At 42.5% G+C, this 20,912-nt stretch overlaps 1 protein-coding gene across 3 annotated transcripts in view; it reads left to right on the top strand.

Moving 5' to 3' along the window:
* LOC137372677 (kelch-like protein 5) overlaps positions 1 to 20,912 on the top strand; it is a 211,094-nt gene that overhangs the window by 115,172 nt on the left and 75,010 nt on the right. For 2 of the 3 annotated variants that reach the window (XM_068036734.1, XM_068036724.1), the window contains 3 exons: positions 1,598 to 1,783; positions 2,458 to 2,594; positions 7,357 to 7,553. In XM_068036734.1, coding sequence (XP_067892835.1) covers positions 1,641 to 1,783; positions 2,458 to 2,594; positions 7,357 to 7,553 — 477 coding nt within the window. In that variant the 5' untranslated portion in view covers positions 1,598 to 1,640. The remainder of the gene's footprint in view (positions 1 to 1,597; positions 1,784 to 2,457; positions 2,595 to 7,356; positions 7,554 to 20,912) is intronic. The other variant, XM_068036744.1, reaches the window with a different exon arrangement.

The raw sequence follows: 20,912 nt of genomic DNA, 5'->3' as shown, positions 1-20,912 counted from the left end.
AGGCATAATTAACTTTTGTAAGACCATACATTTTGAGTAGACGGTTCATCTTTGCTGCCTATCCCTAATTAATATAATTCAATGTTACTGTAACATTGTTAATTACAATTGAGTTAAAAACGCAAACAATTTTTAAGCTATTTCACTTTGAGTTTAAGATGTTAGAGCATACTATTGATCCATTTTCTGCTAGACTGCGCTTGTTACAGACCTTACCATTATCTTAAACCCTTGAAGGGATAGAGTTAATATCAAAGTAACATGCTGGAAAGTTCAGTTATTTCAAATAATGGTACAATATATTTATTTACATAAGTTAGAATATAGTTAGTAATTGAGCGCTTTCAGAAAGTGGAATAGTGATTTCTTATTACTGTAACTATTGATGAAGAAAATGACAGTCTCTTCTTTGGCCTCCTTATCTCGAGAGACAATGGATAAGCGCCTGGAGGTGGTCAGTGGTTTGTGAAGCAGCACCTGGAGTGGCTATAAAGGCCAATTCTAAAGTGACAGTCTCTTCTACAGGTGCTGCAGAGAAATTTGTTTGTCGGGGCTGTTCCACAGTTGGCTCTCCCCTTGCACCTCTGTCTTTTTTCCTGCCAACTACTAAGTCTCTTCGACTCGCCACACTTTAGTCCCGTCTTTATGGCTGCCCGCCAGCTCTAGCGAATGCTGACAACTGACTCCCACGACTTGTGATCAATGTCACAGGATTTCATGTCGCGTTTGCAGACGTCTTTAAAGCGGAGACATGGACGGCCGGTGGGTCTGATACCAGTGGCGAGCTCGCTGTACAATGTGTCTTTGGGGATCCTGCCATCTTCCATGCGGCTCACATGGCCAAGCCATCTCAAGCGCCGCTGACTCAGTAGTGTGTATAAGCTGGGGATGTTGGCCGCCTCGAGGACTTCTGTGTTGGAGATACGGTCCTGCCACCTGATGCCAAGTATTCTCCGGAGGCAGCAAAGATGGAATGAATTGAGACATCGCTCTTGGCTGACATACGTTGTCCAGGCCTCGCTGCCATAGAGCAAGGTACTGAGGACACAGGCCTGATACACTCGGACCTTTGTGTTCCGTGTCAGTGCGCCATTTTCCCACACTCTCTTGGCCAGTCTGGACATAGCAGTGGAAGCCTTTCCCATGCGCTTGTTGATTTCTGCATCTAGAGACAGGTTACTGGTGATAGTTGAGCCTAGGTAGGTGAACTCTTGAACCACCTCCAGAGCGTGGTCGCCAATATTGATGGATGGAGCATTTCTGACGTCCTGCCCCATGATGTTCGTTTTCTTGAGGCTGATGGTTAGGCCAAATTCATTGCAGGCAGCCGCAAACCTGTCGATGAGACTCTGCAGGCACTCTTCAGTGTGAGATGTTAAAGCAGCATCGTCAGCAAAGAGGAGTTCCCTGATGAGGACTTTCCGTACTTTGGACTTCGCTCTGAGAAGGGCCTAGTATTAAAGAAATTAGGTCAGAGAAATTCTGTTCTGACTAAAAGATGAAAAACAGTACAGTTTGTAAATGAGCTTGCTTACTGTTTATAACTGCTTTTACAATTGCAAGCTATAGTGATATTAATTATCTAGCTTCTTCACAGCAGGACTTCAAACAGCAGTCAGACCCTGTCTTTGTGCCATACAATGGATCCTTCTGCCCCTGAAGAGTGTTTTCAGGCATTAAACCATGCAGAACAGACCTTCAAGAAGATGGAGAACTACCTTCGACACAAGCAACTGTGTGATGTAGTGTTACTGGCTGGTGACCGGAGGATTCCAGCTCACAGGTGAATGGAAAATGTGCCAACACATTTTTTTCTGTAATTTATATCAATGTCCCGGCTGTTTGTCAGAAAGTCAATATTAGACTCAAATTACTAGAATATGCACTAATATAAACACTGTCTCTTTCAATCTTGTAATCTATGGCACTCAACTGTTAGTGTTTGTTGAGGAAATATAGCATGGAGGCTATTGTAAAAATTTAGTGAAATGCCTTTGAGAATTAAGTCATTAACCATGATTAAGAGGAGGTTATGATTTTGGTGACCATTTTTACAGAATACAGTCTTTTCCGTAAACAGACCAAGTCACCAATTTCACTTTTTGGAAAATAACATTTTAATTTCATTTTGGTAAAAGTTCCCTCAATACAATTATGACTTTGTAATCATATCCTTTAAAAAATAAACTCAGGCCCTTTTTTCTTACTTTCCTCAGTACATAATATATTTTATTTGGCCACTGATGTGATTGGATAGGTCATTAGAAACAAAACGTTTTATCCTTGTGCTTTCTCCTTCACATTGGCAACCAGAGTTAAAATATCTGAAAATCTCTTTCATGCTCTATACTGAATGATGCTGTAAATTTCCTAAAATGAAAGGCATTGCTGTAGATGAACCTATGTTGCTGAAAATCATAAAGGTTAGTAAGAGCAATTTTATTCTTGTGTTCCCAGGTTGGTTCTGTCTTCAGTTTCAGACTACTTTGCTGCAATGTTCACAAATGACGTAAGGGAGGCTAAACAAGAAGAAATAAAGATTGAAGGTGTTGACTCAAATGCATTGTGGGCATTAGTTCAATATGCATATACAGGTGAATACAAACTAATCAATTACTCGATAAAGTTGGAAGCATCATGTCAAACAGTTGTGTCAAATTCCAAGAACGCTTTCCCTTAGCAGAGGTGTCAATAACCAGGGAGCATAGATTTAAGGTAAGGGGCAGGAGGTTTAGAGGGGATTTGAGGAAAAATGTTTTCACCCAGAGGGTGTTTGGAATCTGGAATACACTGCCTGAAGGGGTGGTAGAGGCAGGAACCCTCACAACATTTAAGAAGTATTTAGATGAGCACTTGAAACGCCATAGCATACAAGGCTACAGGCCAAGTGCTGGAAAATGGGATTAGAATAGTTTGGTGCTTGATGGCTGGCACAGACACGATGGGCTGAAGGGCCTGTTTCTGTGCTGTATAACTCTATGACTAATGTATTCTAGAGAAATTTACAAGTTACACATTCAGAGTAAAGTAGCTCTGTCTGACATTTTGTTTGAACAAAAAGCAGTTTTGCATAACAAATTTAGTACTGATGGTCTTATGTCTTTACACTAGACAAATTAAATGATGGCCTTTTTTCAGGAAGCTAAACATGAATTCTCTTTTGTAAAATTAAATCAGGAAAAGGAATTCAAAGGACTGCTTAAGTTAGCAAGAAGGCACTGAAAATCCTCAGGGCACAATTTCAGCAGTTACATCAGAGTCACACCTGACAGAGATATACATTGCTGACATTGCAAACATAGGCGGGTCGGGGGAGGTTCTTATATTTGCACCTGGTAGTCTACAGTTTATGGTACTAGACTAGAAACTCTGTGGTCATGAATATAAATCCCACCATAACCATTTGTGAAATTAAATTCAATAAATCTGGTAATTTTTGGGCAGACAACATAATATGACTGTGGAAGTTGCCAGATTGCTGTAAAAACTTAATATCCTTCAGTGAAAGGCATCTCCCACCCCTACTTGGTTGAGCCTATGTGTGACTTCTACTCTACATTATTTGTGGACCCAATGCCTTTTGGGCAGCTATGGATGGACAATAAATACTTCCTTGCCAGTATCATATCACAAGACCAAATAAGTTTTTTTTTAACTCATGATGGGGACCACTGCCATTATATTCCCTCTGCTTTTGTATGGGAACTAATAATATAAAAATGAAATACATTTTTGGCTGCATAGTCTTCAGAAGCCCTCCAAGGTGGCCCCCACAGACTCCAATGCACCATTCAGGAAGTCAGCAAGCCACATTGTTCTTTGTGTACAGGTGCCTAAAGATTCACCAAGTGTTTGAGGGGCTCAAAATGCAGGAACTCCCTTTTGCAGCAGTTGTCTTATTTGAGGTAAGCTCTGCCCCAAGAAAGGCAATTAGAAACTTCTGTGCTGGGTTGTAGCTTGGTGTAGCCAGCCTAGCATGTGACCTATGCACTGGAAGGGCTAAGAATTTTCCCAGGTGAATCTTAGTTTATCTCTGTCCTCCAAGAGAGTCATTCAACAATGGAGAGCTGCCTTCATTTGGGAGACCTCACTGACATTTCCCCATAGGAGGCTTAAAATCTGCTCCACAGGGAATGCTGCATGTCCGTTTCCTTTGAAAATAGCCATGTCCTACTTAGCAAAATTGTACTTTACCAAAGTGACCACCAATGATTTTTTTTAAAAAACTAATATGATTGGAAAGAAGGAAATCTAGCATCTATGAAAGCAGCGTCTACCAGCTTGCTGTCCCCTCCTACTCAATAACAAATGTGATTGGTGATTCACAATATGAACTGGTAGAATAGCGCTGTTAGTAAGGAGGCCTCCTATTACAGTATCTAAATGCCTTACCCCTCCACTGGAGTTAAACTAACTGGTTTGAAATCTTCAATGTTCATGCTGTTGCTCCTTCCATTAGCTGTTTTTCAATCCATTTGTCTATAACTATTGTGAAAGATTTCTGACAACAAGTTTCCTATTTTCGGTTTAACAATTTTATGTCCTTCTGAATTTAATTTAATCTAATCACTAAAATTCCCTCTGATTAACTGAAACAGTTTATACAGTTAGATGCCTTGAGGACTTGTATTTGTACTGTGCATACTATTGAATTGAAACTGGCACTTCAGGATTAAGGCAGAATTGACACCAACTCTCGAATTCTGATGTAAATTTAATACTGTAGTAAACATCTTAAACTAAGTAGATTGAAAAACACATCAGCTGAGACAGTTACTTGGAACAGAAACAAATTCAAGATGTATGGTGTAGACCAGCTACACTATAATTCTACTTCAGATCCAAGCCTCATTATTCCTGACACAGTAGAACTAATATGAATTGAACTGTTCTGTTTTAACTTTGAACTGAACTTGCTATAGAAAGTGAGTGTGCACAACATTCTGATGAATATGAAATCATAATGCATTGACACTAATGTCTTAACTTTGGAGAAAGTGATGAAATTTGTGCAGTAACCTTTCTATCAAATTCAATTAATGCATTATTCTGAATGAAAGTTAAAAAGGAATGCAAGTTCATATTCACAGGAATGAAATCATTTCTTCTCCACTGTTATCAGTCAAACTGTGCACTGCATGAATATATTAGGATTAGTGAATGCTACAGGATAAGAGTGTCACTGTAACATTTGAACTGAAGGGTGAACAGCCAATTACGCAAATACCTTCAAATCTGCATATATGAAATAGGAATTTTACTGTAATTCTTTAAAAGTCAGGTAGGTAATGCACAATTCTGTGTTGGTCAACAATTTGGATATTAAGACTTTTTTATCAACGTGCAAAAATAGTTTCTGCTCGCAGTACAATAGAGAACTCATGCCATCAATGAGGCGTGCTCTTTCAACATTAACCATTGATGCTTAATTGGGATCTTCAACTGCATCAAATGTAGCTGCTTCCTTTGCTAGTGGGATGAATTTACAGTGCTGAAAGCAGTTGTCAATGGATTCAACATTCAGCTCCTCCTATAATGAATGGATGCTGTGGATTGCTTGAAGAGCATCTGATGAAAATGGCACCCCATCGTTATGCACAGCAATCAATTTTCAGATAAAATATTTCTCGAAGGGTTATGAAAAAGGAATCCTTTGATTTCCTTTGATAACCAAGACAAAAATCACTGAAAAATGTCTATATTAATAGGCACTATCGGTATAAAAAGTTGAATATGCAACCAAATACAATACAAAGATTTTTTAAATTGTAAATAAATTAAAATACATTCCAGTACCTGTATAATCTGTCACTGGAAGTAACCATTGATACTTTTCTCCTAAGAATTTTTTCTTTTTCTTCCCCCACTGTGACCAAAGCATAGTAGTACTGACGTAGTGAGGAAGTCAAGGAGATCGATCAGGAGCCAAATATGGTAGAAAGCAAAGAGAATCAGAGATAATGGTGTAGACGGAGCAATGCAGTTCATTTGTTACCAGGACAGAGTGGCAATGAAAGCAAGCAACACACATCAGAGAACGGAGGAAATGTGATTAAAGACATACTGGATAGCTGGTTGAGGGAGAAAGACATACAAACATATGAATTAGGAGCAGGAGTAGGCCACTCGGCCCCTCGAGCCTGCACCGCCATTCAACAAGATCATGGCTGCTCTGATTGTAACCTCAACTCCACATTCCTGCCGACCCCCGATAACCTTTCGCCCCCTTGCTTATCAAGAATCTATCTACCTCTGCCTTAAAAATAGTCGAAGACTCTGCTTCCACTGCCTTTTGAGGAAGAGAGTTCCAAAGACTCATGACCCTCTGAGAGAAAAAATTTCTGCTCTGTCTTAAATGGGCAACCCTTATTTTTAAACAGGGACCCCTAGTTCTAGTTTCTCCCACAAGAGGAAACATCCTTTCCACATCCACCATGTCAAGACCCCTCAGGATCTTATATGTTTCAATCAAGTCGCCTCTTACTCTTCTAAACTCCAATGGATACAAGCCTAGCCTGTCCAACCTTTCCTCAGACGACAGCCTGCCCATTCCAGGTATTAGTCTCGTAAACCTTCTGTGAATTGCTTCCAATGCATTTACATCCTTCCTTAAATAAGAAGACTAATACTGTACTCCAGATGTGGTCTCACCAGTGCCCTGAAAACTGAAGCATAACCTTTTGTACTCAGTTCTCCGCACAATAAACAAGACAACTACTGAGAGTGTTGATGCATGCTCAAGTGTTTCCAATAGCAAAAAAAAAATAACTGAAGGAGCAAAGTGACCAGGGAATCTCTTTTATGCTCTCTTTAGTTTTTATTTAGATAAAATGCTACTTACAGCAACTTTATAAATAGAATAAATTTATATAAAGATAAAACTAACAATTGCTAACTAAACACACAAACTACATTGGATTTTAAAATAGCATCATATCTCATGATTGAAAAAAATTGGCTTTTCCCCACCTACACCTCAATATGTGTGTAAATATTTCCAAACACTTCCCTCTCAACTTTTACCACTGTACATATGTTATTTATTTAAAATCAGGAAAGATTCATTCTGTATTGTTTTCATACAATGGGCTGTGTACTAGAAAACATGTGGTTGCATTTTACTTAACTTCATTGAACTTAATTTTTCCATGTTAAGGTATTCCCTATTATGAAGAAATAAACTGAAGAGGCCAGCACTAAGAAAAATGCTGTAAATTTTGCATAGCATGTGCCAAAATAATATTGATACTGTAACAGAAACATTTGGACATTTATGCTTTTTGAATGAAAGTTATTTCAAATATCAAAAACACAGTTTTTTTTAAGGAAGAAAATTGCCTAATTTGTATTTTTTAGGTCGCCTGGAATTGAAAGAGGACAATATTGAGTGCCTGCTGTCCACAGCTTGTCTATTACAACTCTTGCAGGTTGTGGAAGCATGCTGTGGGTTCCTCATGAAGCAACTACACCCTTCCAACTGCCTTGGAATTCGTTCATTTGCAGATGCACAGGGCTGCACGGACCTGCACAAAGTGGCGCACAACTACACCATGGTATGTATCTAGGAGGGATGGCTACTTCACAGTTCTACAGGGTGACGTGTAGCTGCTTCCACCCAGGCAGGAAGAGAGGGACTCTAGGCCTGCCTGGAGTGCTGGTCCTCCAGCCTGCCGCCAGGTGCCTGCTCCTGGCATCTAAACTGTCCCCTGCCAGTCGACCTCCCTTAATTGCTGTCAACGGGGCTCTTAATGAGCCTAAAATAAAAGCAAAATACTGTGGATGCTGGAAATCTGAAATAAAAACAAGAAATGCTGGAAACACTCAGCAGATCTGGCGGCATCTGTGGAGAGAGAGAAGCAGAGTTAACGTTGCGGGTCAGTGACCCTTCTTCAGAAGAAGGGTCACTGACCCGAAACGTTAACTCTGTTTCTCTCACTCCACAGATGCTGCCAGACCTGCTGAGTGTTTCCAACATTTCTTGTTTTTATTTCTTAATGAGCCTAATCGGCTACCGCCATGTTGGGGTGGGTAGCCCTGCTGGCCCTGATCCCACCTCCTCAAAAATGACCAGTGCTGGGAAAGGTGTTGAGAAACTGGTATACCAGCTGGCACCAGTATGTTTGGGTCCTGCCTGCCTCTGTTCCCACCCCTGGCGAGGCCTGCAAATCCTGTCCTCTGTTTCATATACATTGCAGTCTTTAGCTAAAATTAAAAAGATTAAAATCTGAATAAAGACATTTTTTTAATTATTCACGGGATTTGGGTATCACTGGCTAGACCAGCATTTATTGCCCATCCCTAATTGCCCTCGAGAAGGTGGTGGTGAGCTGCCTTCTTGAACCGCTGCAGTCCTTGTGGTGTAGGTACACCTACAGTGCTGTTAGGAAGGGAGTTTCAGGATTCTGACCCATCTGTTGTGCAGAACCTTTAGCCTGAGCAATAATAGGATCTAGTTTTTAACTTTAAGAATTATTTATATCCCAGATTATTTACATATAATTGTCAGCAGCCAAAATGCTGCCAATTGTTCCTTACTTAATTGTGATACTGCAGTCACACTTAATTCATTCTAGAAAAATATTGATATTGTGGTGCTGCTATAAATTAACAATGTCTTCACAGAGTTGAATGCTTTCGTGCAGTGTGTGGACAAAGTAAAAAATCATAAGTAGAAACGCATTTTTAGAAAATAATTTCCACAACTAATTACCCTTGTCAGATGAGCACCTCTTGAAGCCTTTCTATATTACAATATTATTTAGTTCCCAATGGTGATCGGAAATTGCTTTCACTAGTAATCTTTAATATGTAGTCAGAACTATTCCTTTTGAGCTGCAGTTACCATGGAAACTACTTGGCACTAGTTATTCAGGTTCATTTAAATGGCATTAATCTCTCAATAATTAAATGGATTTACAGGGATTCTGTACTATAGTGTGCAATGTAGCTTTCAAATAAAAGGAAAATAAATGTCTACTGACAGTACTTTGTATTCAATGTATTTCTCCCAATATAAGTATATAAAATTATAATTAGAAATATATTTTTAATCATAGTTTTCTGAAATATTTAGCCTTTACGGAAAACTGAGTATTCAGGACTCCTTCAGTTCAAAGCCACTCTGACATTTCTCTATTGGGACGAGCTCCTAAATTTTGGAATGACTTCATTCATCTTACTGGGGACCAGTATACCAGATTGGCCTGGGAGCCACCTGACCCCAGGAAAACATGCTACTGGTTGGGCTGCTGCATACTCAGCTGGTAGTTTGTTCTGCTCGGGTCAAGTGGCTCTGGATCAATTCCTGAATCCATTTGAAGAAAAATTCCACCTTGTCCCAGCAGGACACTAGTTCATAACTGTGGACCTCTAAACATGGGTATGCAGTGAAGAATCGAACAGAAAATATCTGTCATTCCATGTGAAATGTGTGAAAAAAGTACTTCCATTTGACCTCATGAGCTGTTAGGTTTTTTATAAAATACCTGTTAGTGCCTGAAATCGTTACAGCAATTTCAGGATCCCCTTTTAAAGGAGTCGTCCTCCTAACCAGGTGAAAGGTAGTTTCATTGCAAAATTATTCTTAGAAACTATGGTTACGATGGCAACCATTTGGCCCATTGCTGCCTCTGTAACTGGAGCTATCTACTGTAATACCAATTTCCTCCCCTTTCCAGTGAGGCCCACTAAGATAAGTTTTAAAAAGCACTTTTCTTTAGTGGCTCCTGTTCCTCCAGGTCCCACAAGCAAAGTCCAAGCCTCTGCTGCACCATGCTTCCCCAAACCCTCTCCCACCCTCCTGCCGCGAAGCAGCCATCTTCTGGTCTTACTCTCTATGACCTTCTTCCGAGCTGCTCAATTTTTGTTCTTCCCCAGTTTCCACTTTCCATTGTGAACGGCCAAGCAGCTGATCAGTGGGATTCAAGTCACACACCTGCGTGGATTTGCTCTCTGCTCCCACCAGCTTCCTGCCAGGAGTTAAAATGGGCCCTAAAGTCTCTGCATTGATAAAGCATTACCTGTTCGTGTGATCCTTTAGATCGAAAAATGTATTCTAACTTGCTCCTTTCTTTTTGAGTGGTAATACTGAGACTGTATCCCCTTGTTACTGATTCACAAATTAATCTATTGCTGGTTAACCTTTCAAAACCTTCATAGTTTTGGAAACAACATAATTTGAAAACTTCTGTTGGATGCACTGACCCTTTTCAATTTCAGTGAAAAAGGCCCCAATTTTGCAAACCTGTATTATAATTATTTCTCATATTGTTATAGTGAATCTTCGCAGGCTGTAATATGCATCCGAGACCAGAGTTCCCAAAACTCCACTCAGTGATCCAGTTGTACCCTAACCAATGTCTTGCATAAATTCATCAGTCGTTTCTTTACTTTTGAATTGAATGCCCCATGTATAAAACTTAGAATCCCATTTGCCTTTTTATGGCTTACTTTTTTTAACCTGCACTTCCTCTTAGATATTCTTTCGCTCCACTTTGTTAAGAAGATCACCATTTAGAAAAACTTCCTTTCGCTGTTCTTTTTCTCAAACTGTAATGTTTTATGTTTCTTTGCATTAAACTTCATCTCAAATATCTAGCATTCTGCTCGCCTGTCCTATGTAGTCTTTCTGTTTCCCACATTCTTCTCACAGTTTGGCATGCCCCTAATTTGGTGGTAGGAGAAAATTTGATATTCCTTTTGCTAAATATAAATCATTTAAGAAGACTGAAGAAATACCAACACAAATTTCTGGGACACACCACCACCCAAATCCCACCAATTTGAAAAATATCTATTAACCCCCTAGTCTATGCTTTCAGCCTTTTTGCCATCTCTCTCTATTTCAGCCATATTCCCTTTAAAACTATGGGAGCAATTTTCATGTTACTGCCACCCTGTTTGCACCTAAAATGGTAGCAGGCCCAAAATTGCATGAGAAGCTGATGCACCAGCTTACCACTTAGCTGCCCATTTCAATTTTGGAGCAGATCAGGATCCTGGTGCCTGGATCTGCCTCCAATAACGGGCAGGAACCCTGTGAATAAATGCAAATCAGGGCCAAATGGCATAGTTAATTCTCTCATTGCCATTTTCATCTCTGCCCACCAGTTCCTGGCCATGACGTCATCAGGCTGGTGGAGCACACACCTTGCCCACCGCCCAATTGATGTCATATAAAAAATTGACCTCCAGGTGTCTTCATTTTTAGAATAAGTCATGTGTGGCACCTTTATTAAATGTCATCATAAAATCCATACATGGTTTTACTAAAGGGAGATCCTGTTTGACAAATTTATTCGAGTTTTTTGTGGATGTAACCAGTAGGATAGATAAAGGGGAACCAGTAGATGTAGTATACCTGGATTTTCAAAAGGCATTCGATAAGGTGCCACATAAAAGATTTATAGGCAAGATAATGGCTCATGGTGTTGGGGGTAATATATTAGCATGGATAGAGGATTAGTTACAGACAGGAAGTAGAGAGTGGGCATAAATGAGGCATTTTCAAGTTGGCAGGCAGTGAATAGTGGGGTGCCGCAAGGATCAGTGCTATTTACACTCTATATTAATGACTTGGATGAAGAGACAGAGAGTAATATTTCTAAGTTTGCTGATGATACAAAGCTCGGTGGAAAGGTAAGCTGCAGGGAGGATGTGGAGAGGCTGCAAAGAGATCTAGACAGGTTAAGTGAGTGGGCAACAAGATGAAAAATGGAGTATAATGTAGGGAAGTGTGAAGTTGTTCACTTTGGTCATAAAACTAAAAAAGCAGAATATTTTTTAAAAGGTGTGAAACTGGTAAGTGTTGATGTTCAGAGAGACTTGTGTGTACTTGTACAAGAAATGCACAGAGTGAACATGTAGGTGCAGCAGGCTATTAGGCAGGCAAATGGCATATTGGCCTTTATTGCAAGGGGATTGGAGTACAAGAATAAAGAAGTCTTTCCTAAAATTGTACAGACTGCATTTGAAATACTGTGTGCGGTTTTGGTCTTGACATTTAAGAAAGGATATATTTGCACTGGAGGCAGTGTAGCAAAGATTTACTAAATTGGTCCCCAGGTAGAGGGAGTTGTCCTATGATGAGAGGCTGTGTAAAGTGGGCCTATATTCTTTGGAATTTAGAAGAATGAGAGGCGATCTCATTGAGACATACAAGATTCTGAAAAGGCTTGATAGAGTAGAAGCTGAGAGATTGTTCCCACTGGTTGGGGAATCTAGAACACGGGGACACAGTCTCAGGATAAGGGGCCAATCATTCAAGACTGAGATGAGGAGAAATTACTTCACTCAAAGGGTTGTGAATCTTTGGAATTCTCTACCGCAGAGGGTTGTGGATGCTCCATCATTGAATGCATTTAAGGCTGGGATAGATAGATTTTTGGTCTCGCAGGGAATCAAGGGATATGGGGAGCAGGCAGGAAAGTGGAACTGAAGCCCAAGATCAGCCATGATCGTATTGAATGGCAGAGCAGGCTCGATGGGCCATATGGTCCACTTCTGCTCCTATTTCTTGTGTTCTTGTCCATTATATTTTGCTTTCTCGATGGATTCTGTGATTTAGCCACAATACTTCTATCTTCTGTTAATTCCAGAATCCAAACACATAACTACATACACATCCGAAACTGATGGGGCTGAATTTTGCGAGTTGCACTTGAAGCTGGCGGTCTGCCCGCATGGACTGCCCATCACAGAGCTGCTGCTATATTCAGTGCGGCAGCTCATTAGCATCACAGCGACGTGCTGCTCCCCCCCTCCCAACCCCCAAATTACGTGGTGGGGGAAGGAAATCCAGCACCGTGATGGTCATTGGCTCAGCTGAGGAGCAGATGCTGGGGCCCTATTCCTGACAGCTGCCAAATACTTACAGAATACTGTGGATGCTGGCAATCTGGCAGAAAAGCAGAAAGTTCTGGAAATATTCGGCAGTTCTGGCATCATCGGTGGAGAGAGAAGCAGAGTGAATTTTCAGGTCTGTGACCAAGGTCAAAAATCTTACTTTTGCACAAACCGGAAAGTGAGACTGAATTGTATCGTAAAAGGCAAATACACTCTCTGAAATAAAAGCAACATTTAACAATATCTACATACTATGGGCTTTTAAATTCCTTAATGAGAAAAGCCGCAGACCAATATGCATTTGGAATCTGTATTCATTTCGTAGTTAACTGTTATGTGAAAAGACGTAACTGGAATCAAAACTATCTCTTAAAGAACCAGGAACTTATGTTTCTCTTCTAGCTGCATTGCAAACCTGAAATATGACATTAATAATTATAGTGAACTGGTGCAGAAGCAAAGTGTACATGAACATGTGTCAATCTGTCAGAGATGAAATACCAAGACAACAGCACAGATTTACTCACTAGCAGTGCATTGGTTTTAAAACATGTGCAATAAAAACCTTGCAGCCAGAAGTTAGAGCAGTTACACTGTGGAATAGCCTTTTCATATAAAGGAACAGAGCAAAAACCAAAGGTGGCAGAGGGGCGCTCCAGGGTGGCCCATGGCTCAGCGATGCCTCCCTGGTCACTCTCCTTCAGGCTGTGCGGACAAGACGGGAGGTCGTTTCCCCCAGCGATGGTAAACGGGTGACACAGCACTGTAAAAAGTTCAATCTCTAAATTTTCTTCACTAATGTGCGTTGCTTTTACTGTGTGAATGAAGTGTGCCAGCGTGTACCGATCATGTCTCCTCCCATTACATCATTGGCCTTTCAGAACTGCCAATGTATGGAATAACATCATTGCCATGCCAGTATTACTCGTGTGCGTCTCCATGGATGCAGCAACATGGACAATGGCTCAGTCTGCTGCTGCCAGTAGTGGTGGATGCAAAGATGTTGTAGATGCGGACTGCTGCGCAACGGGTGAATGAGGGTGCTGTGTGGTTTGCAGAGCCCATGGTGATTCCTATGGCATGGAGAACCTTTGATCAATGCGCCGTTGCCGTGCATCCCTAGCTCGCTGCTCGCTCTGCATGCGGCGCATGGAGCGCATGGATGCTCTCTGTCCTCCCGTGCGCCTTTCCTGCTGCAAGTCCTCACGTCTGTCCTCATTCTGCAATGCTCCCCCCCTATTGAGTGTGCAGTTGTGCAGAGTACAGCAAGCAGCAATGATACGAGCTACCCTTTCCGGCTTGTGCTGGAGGGCACCACCCAATCTATCCAGGCAGCAGAAGTGCATTTTCAGCATGCCGATCACCTGCTTAATGGTGGCTCCTGTAGCTCCGTGGCAGGCACTGTATCTCTCCTCTGCAGCAGTGTTGGGGTGTCTCACTGGTGTCAGGAGCCATGTCTGTAAGGAGTAACCCTTGTCTCCAAGAAGCCACCCCTCCATCTGAGCCAGTTCACTGTACAACAGCGCCAGCAGGATGAAGGCATCATTGCAGCTGCCTGGAAAGCGGGCACAGATTTGCATAAAGCGATTACAGTATCGCATACTGACTGTACGTTGAGTGAGTGGAAGCCCTTATGGCCTACTTATGCAGCTGGTCGCCTGATGGCTCATCGGTACAGTCTATGACCCCTTGCACCTGTGGGAATCTTGTGATGGAGCCGGAACCAATGGCCCTCCGGGCCTGGATCCCAGGGTCCGTCTTGAAGCGGACATTGTCACCAGCCCTCCCATACAGGGCTTCGGTGACCTCCCTGACACACTGGTACGCTGCTGACTATGTGACCCCACAAAGGTCTCCGGTGGGCCCCTGAAATGATGCAGATGTGTAGAAGTTAAGAGCCGCTGTCACTTTGAGGGCCACAGGCATAGGATGTCCACCGAAGCCCATGGGCTGCAGGTCATCGTTGAGCAGGGCATAGAGATGTGTCATCTCCTCTCTCGACATCCACAGTCGCCTCAGACACTGGCGCTCAGACGCAGGTATGTCATGCGGGACCTGTAGATGCGTGGCGATCTGTAGTGGCGAACTCTCCTTGGGGACTGCTGCTGTCACGACCGGGGGCCTCTACGTGGGCTGCACCAGCCTGCTGGTTTTGCCTGCAGTGCTTATGGATCCGCACTAGAAGCAGATCAATAATATAGGATGAACTATTCCCATCTACAAGTTGCAATCAAACTCGGTTCCTTCACTTCTTTGAAGGTTCCTAACAGGACAGCCATTGATGTTGACTGGTACATCAGGTGCTTTTATGCATCAAATATGTGGCGTGACATGGCATTGCCTGTCTTAGCTCCCACTAAGAATGGCACAGCATGACCACATTAAAAACTACCGTTTCTGGCGCCCTCTCCAACAAAGAGTAAACTGGAGTGCCATTGCTCCTTCGCTCACACAAACAAACGATGGCGCAGAGCAGCCACTGTTTACGGAGGGGGGATACGCAGTACCTCTCTTCGTGCCTGCAGAGCTGTGCCCCCAGTAATAACATCCTCCCTCTCACCTCCCTTATGCAGAGTTGAGACCCCAGTAATCCCATATCCCCTCCCACCTCCCTTCAAGTATGCATAGTTGAAACCCCGGTATATCCAGACTTAGCTGCACTGTGAGCGAGCACTCTGACTTCTGCTGTCCCATCGGCTTTTCACATTCGTGAACAGGATAGCACATGACAGCCGCTTGTTCAGCGAAAAATGCAGAACTGTGGAGCGACAGGCAGCAGGATGCATAATCAGGCAAGGTAAGTAGCTCTTTACATTTGGTAATTGGGATGCCACCGCTGAGCGGCGGGGTGGCCACTCCAAAGTCCCGCCACCGCTGATAAAATAGGGCAGGGTCTTCCAGGCATCCGGGAGCGAGGCGGGCCTCTCCCGGAGGTATTTTCCGGGCCCCCCTCCCCCACCATAACCCTCGCATCGGGGCGGTCAGTAAAATTCAGCCCATGGTGTCAGCCTTTTTTATCATGGTTGATGCAAAGCTCTTCAATGCAGTCTAATCTGCTTACACAGTGACCATCAACATATTCTGCTATACAGTACTTAATGATCACTTACAATTTTTATTTTTGTTTTGGCATATTAGGGTGATCATAATTCACTTATTGATACAAATCTGTAGACTTTATAGGAATTTGATTTTTTTAATATATTTGTCCTTCATTTGTGGATGACTGTGACCAGGCAATATTTATTGTTCATCCCTGATGAGTCAACTACATATTGAGGGACTGGAGTTGGATCTGGGCCAGACTAGGGGAGGTCACAGGTTCCCTTCCCTGAAGGACATTGGTGAATCAGTTGGCTTTTTATAACAATCCAGCAACTTTCATAATCATTTTGTGGTGCCAGCCCACAAATTATTAGATATTTAAAGATTCAATTTCACAACTTGGCATGCTGGGATTCGAACTCTGAACCTCTAGGTTGTTAGTCCAATTCCGTAACCACTATTTATGTGTCTCTGTGCCTATACTTTCTCTTCGTCATCAACCTTCTTTACTGTGAAATTTAAAAAGGATTCTAAAAGCTCATTGTTATTCAAAAGAGTCATGAACAATGGTTATCTATTCCTCATTCCCAAAAGAGCTGGTACTGAAATATAAAGATTGAATTCATTTTGTATGCCAGATAAGAATATATAACTTCATTTGTGTCAGATTCATTTTACCAACTGAATTCTCCTATCAAAAACCATTATATTTTCTACCACTGACTAATCATAGCTGCATTAAAAAGCCCTCATGCATCTGGTCACAGCTCCATTACAGACTCATTTAAACATATGAGGTTTGATTCAATCAATTACTGTTGTTGACTACAACCACAAACAGCCAAGGATTGATAGTTATGCAAAAGCTGTAGTAGTTTTCAAATAAAGTGGGGTGGGGGGGTGGGGGGGTGGTGGAGACAGAATAGTATTTCATCACTTTTTCAGTTTCTCAGTTGTCACTGATTTACTTGCATACTGCTTATCCTCAGCTTGCAGCCAAAGAAATAACGAAATAACGATGATTTTCAACTGCAGGCCTCTCATTTCACTTCTGTACAATGGATGATCAGTAGACAATCTGGGGAGGGTGGAGGGAAGGACCTTGATGCCTAAGAACTCCTTGATGCACTTTTCAGATGGGCCCTATAAATCAGCAAGCAGCACGCCTGCCTGCTTACAGCGAGACTAATTAAATATGCAAATTGTCCTACACCTTTATTGGGCGCAGGGGTCGGAAACGCATCCATAAACAGACGCCAGTGTCTGTGGTAAACAATTTTGGGGTCCGTGACTGGTAATTTCACAGATGAGATATTTCCCATTGGCTTCTTCAGACCGGCTTTTTAAAAAAATTGCAAGTGTAAGTTTCACAGCTGACAGGTGCTGAAGCAGAGACAGCGCTTCCCAATTTCGGACAGATTCAGGGTTTTCCAGCGGGTTCCTTTTTTTTTAAGTCCACCGTAAAACCACAAAGCTGTCCAAAGTTCAAAAGTGCTATTCCCGTTGTCAGCAACAGTCAGAGAGAAGGAGAGAGAGACAGAGATTGGGGGTTTGGGTGGGGTGTACTCAGAGGGAGTGGGGAAGAGAGAGAAAGCTGGGAGAGAGAAAGAGGGGGAGAGAGAAAGTGAGGGAGAGAGAGAGAGTGGGCGGGACAGAGGGAGAGAGGTGGGGGACAGAGAGAGGGACAGAGAGCACAGGGATGATACAGAGAGGTGGGGGAACGACACGGGGCAGGAATGGCATGGGGGGAGGAAGAAACAGAGAGGGGGTGGGACGGGAGGAAGCAACACAGGGAGAGAGCAACACGGAGGTGGAGACAACATGGGGGGGAGCAACACGGGACACAACACTGGAGGGGGGGGCAGCAACATAGAGCAGGGAGAGAGAGGCAGATAGACAGACAGAGAGCAGGGAGAGAAAGCAATCAAGATCACTCCTGACAGATGGACATCTATCCAGAATACTCCGCATCGCAACACAAGTGTGCAGGCAGACATTGACTACTTGTGCAAGCAAAAAAATGCCAATTATCTCACTAAATCAGTGTTCAACATAGTGATGAGAATGTAAGTCAGTAAGATAGTTTTCTCATTTAAAGCTTCTTCACAAAAATACACATTTGTTGTTGTTTTGATTAATAGATACATTTTAATGCCTTTATCTTTCCGAAATGGTCTCACCAGCCCCCTATTTTTTATTTTTATTTTTTTTATTTAGAGATACAGCACTGAAACAGGCCCTTCGGCCCACCGAGTCTGTGCCGACCATCAACCACCCATTTATACTAATCCTACACTAATTCCATATTCCTACCACATCCCCACCTGTCCCTACCACCTACCTACACTAGGGGCAATTTATAATGGCCAATTTACCTATCAACCTGCAAGTCTTTGGCATGTGGGAGGAAACCGGAGCATCTGGAGGAAACCCACGCAGACACAGGGAGAACTTGCAAACTCCACATGTAAAACAAACATTGTATGTGTCCCCCCACCACACGCAAAAAGGTTGGACACCCCTGCTCCAAGCCGAAAACCTTGTGTTTTAAAATATCTTAGCAGCTCTCTTGACATTTCTTCACGGACTATGATTTTGGGAAGGTTGTACTCATCAGTTGCAGGTCCGCTGGTGTCTAGACAGGCCTATCCGTGACCGACAGATGCTCCACAGCGGGTACAAGTGAAGGTGTAGTTGCTGCTGGAGGCAGTTGGATCTATCCTTCTCCTTTTCTTTTTCATGCTGGTTCTTCACTCAGTCTCAAAGGTGTCTGATCTAGCATCTCCAGGCATCACAATCTATGGCCTGTGCTTCCCACTGGCGATGGTCGATGTGTCGTCCATCCGGGCACCGTGACCTGTGACACAAATTTAAAGGCTTGTATTATGTAAATTATTTTTTAAATGGAAAAAGTCATTTAGGGAATGTCTGGATTTCTGTGCTCTGACACACATTACTTTCACTTGGGACACAAGCTCAGTGACATGTTTCTATATAAATGTCACAATTCCGCTCCTATCCATTTGGATTCACATTGTTCCAGAACTTGCATTGAGAGGAAAGCAGGCATGAGAATCCAAGGAATCTTCAGAAGGCAGCACTATATGTTCCCCATGAATGCAAGAGCATGGTGTATTGGTGAAAACAGGATGCTGCTGACCCATATACAATAGTTAGTAAATACAGTGTAACGGATAGCTTTAATAAACCTTAATCTATGATGAACTGTCAATGATTCCTTAACAAAATCCATGCTGCATTTGCAGTTTTAAAAGCTGCCGGGGAAGACATAGTAAAAATTTATAATGTTTCAATGACCATGTTAGAAACGGTCACTAACTGATTTGTTTTTTGCTATGAATTGGATTAAAAGACAAGTTTTACAAGTATGTCAAAGATCAGAAGCTGGAATGTGCATCATTTACTATCCAGTTTGAGGGCAGATAACCTGAGTGGCCAATGTCATTTGAAAGTTGTCTATATAATATAATTAATTATATTACGTTACAAGTGCACCTTTGCTAACAGGTAAGAGATTTGACTTGGACATAAATTGGTTAGTCTGGAGTACAGTCTTAGAGAGTGACTAAACATTTTGTAATTGAATAATACATGCAACAACAACCGCTTAACTTATTGCAGAAAAGCTTTTTGTTAACAATTATCTTGTCAGAGCAGAATCGCAATCGACCGTGTTAGATTTGACATAAGTGAATTTAAGAGAACCTCTTTATTGGAGGAACTGAAGGGCGCTCTTTATTTGTAATTGTGTTTATCTGATTTTGTCACTAGCTTTGTTGAACAAATAACATTTGGTCCATGAGAAATTCTGTTGTTCCTGTACTTTAGAATCCAGGACCTAATTTAACAATCTGCCAAGATGAATAAACTAGTCTTAGCTATTTACTGTTAATCTGTCTGTCCTTTCCTGTCCCATTCTGCTTTTCTGTTTTACATGACTCTTCTGAAGTACTATTTGCTCCACCCTATAAAATTCTCCTGTTTTGGAGCTCACTGCCCTTTTGCTGGCTGCCCTGTCTTCAGACACATATTACAAGCAGGTGAAGAAGTTGCACAAACATTGACCATGAGTTAAATTGTCTTGTGCCAACAGCAGTGTGAAAAATGATCCGTCTTCCTATTGCTGATTTTTTTTACTGCCTCACCTCAGTAACCATAATAACAATCCTGTCCTTGAGTTTTATGGTGTATTGGATGAATTTGCACTCCTGCCACAGTGGGCTGGATGTTTCGCTGGGCGGACGGGAGCTGGCTACCGACGTAAAAGTCGGTGGCAAACCTGCTTCTGCCTAGCCCAGAGATCCGTCCCACAGTTTATGGGTCCCTAGGCTTTAACTGTTCGGAGCAGGTGTTCTCAAACGGGTGGAAGTCCCGCTTCGCTGAACTGCCGGCCAATCATGAGGCCGACAGCTCTAAGCCCCAGCAGTGCCACCAGGAGTGGTGGCCACTGCTGGGACTGCAGCCCAGCTGAGGACATGGAACCAGGACTGCAGGTAAGTTTAAGTTGCCTCGCTGGGGTAATTGGTCAGGCCCTGACAAGGCAAGAGTGGTTGTTTGTGGAGGGAGGGGGGGCAATTGGATCTCATCTTCTCCTCCTTTTCTCTTTCATGCTGATTCTTCGCTCAGTGTTTGTAGCACTCCCAATGTAATATCTCCATGATCTGTGCCTGCGCTTCCTACTGGTGATGTTCGATGTGGCACACAGAGAGGGACTTCTTCATGGAGTCCTTGAAATGTTTGCGTGAAGCCCCTCTGTTCCTTTTACCAGTGGTCAGCTCTCTATACAACACGATCTTGGGCAGGCGACTGTCATCCATCCAGGCAACGTGACCCACCCGATGCAGTTGGCTTTGCAGGAGGATGGCCTTGATGCTGGTGATGTTGGCTGTTTCCAGGACCTCAACGTTTGCAATGCGGTCCTGCCAACAGATCTTGAAGATGCTGCAGAGGCAGCACTGATGAAATCGCTCTAGAAGGCATACATGATGGCGGTATAGGACCCA

This window comes from Heterodontus francisci, chromosome 1, assembly GCF_036365525.1.
Source record: "Heterodontus francisci isolate sHetFra1 chromosome 1, sHetFra1.hap1, whole genome shotgun sequence".
NCBI lineage: Eukaryota > Metazoa > Chordata > Chondrichthyes > Heterodontiformes > Heterodontidae > Heterodontus > Heterodontus francisci.
Note: the sequence above shows the minus strand (reverse complement) of the source record. Positions and strands in the feature narration are given on the sequence as shown.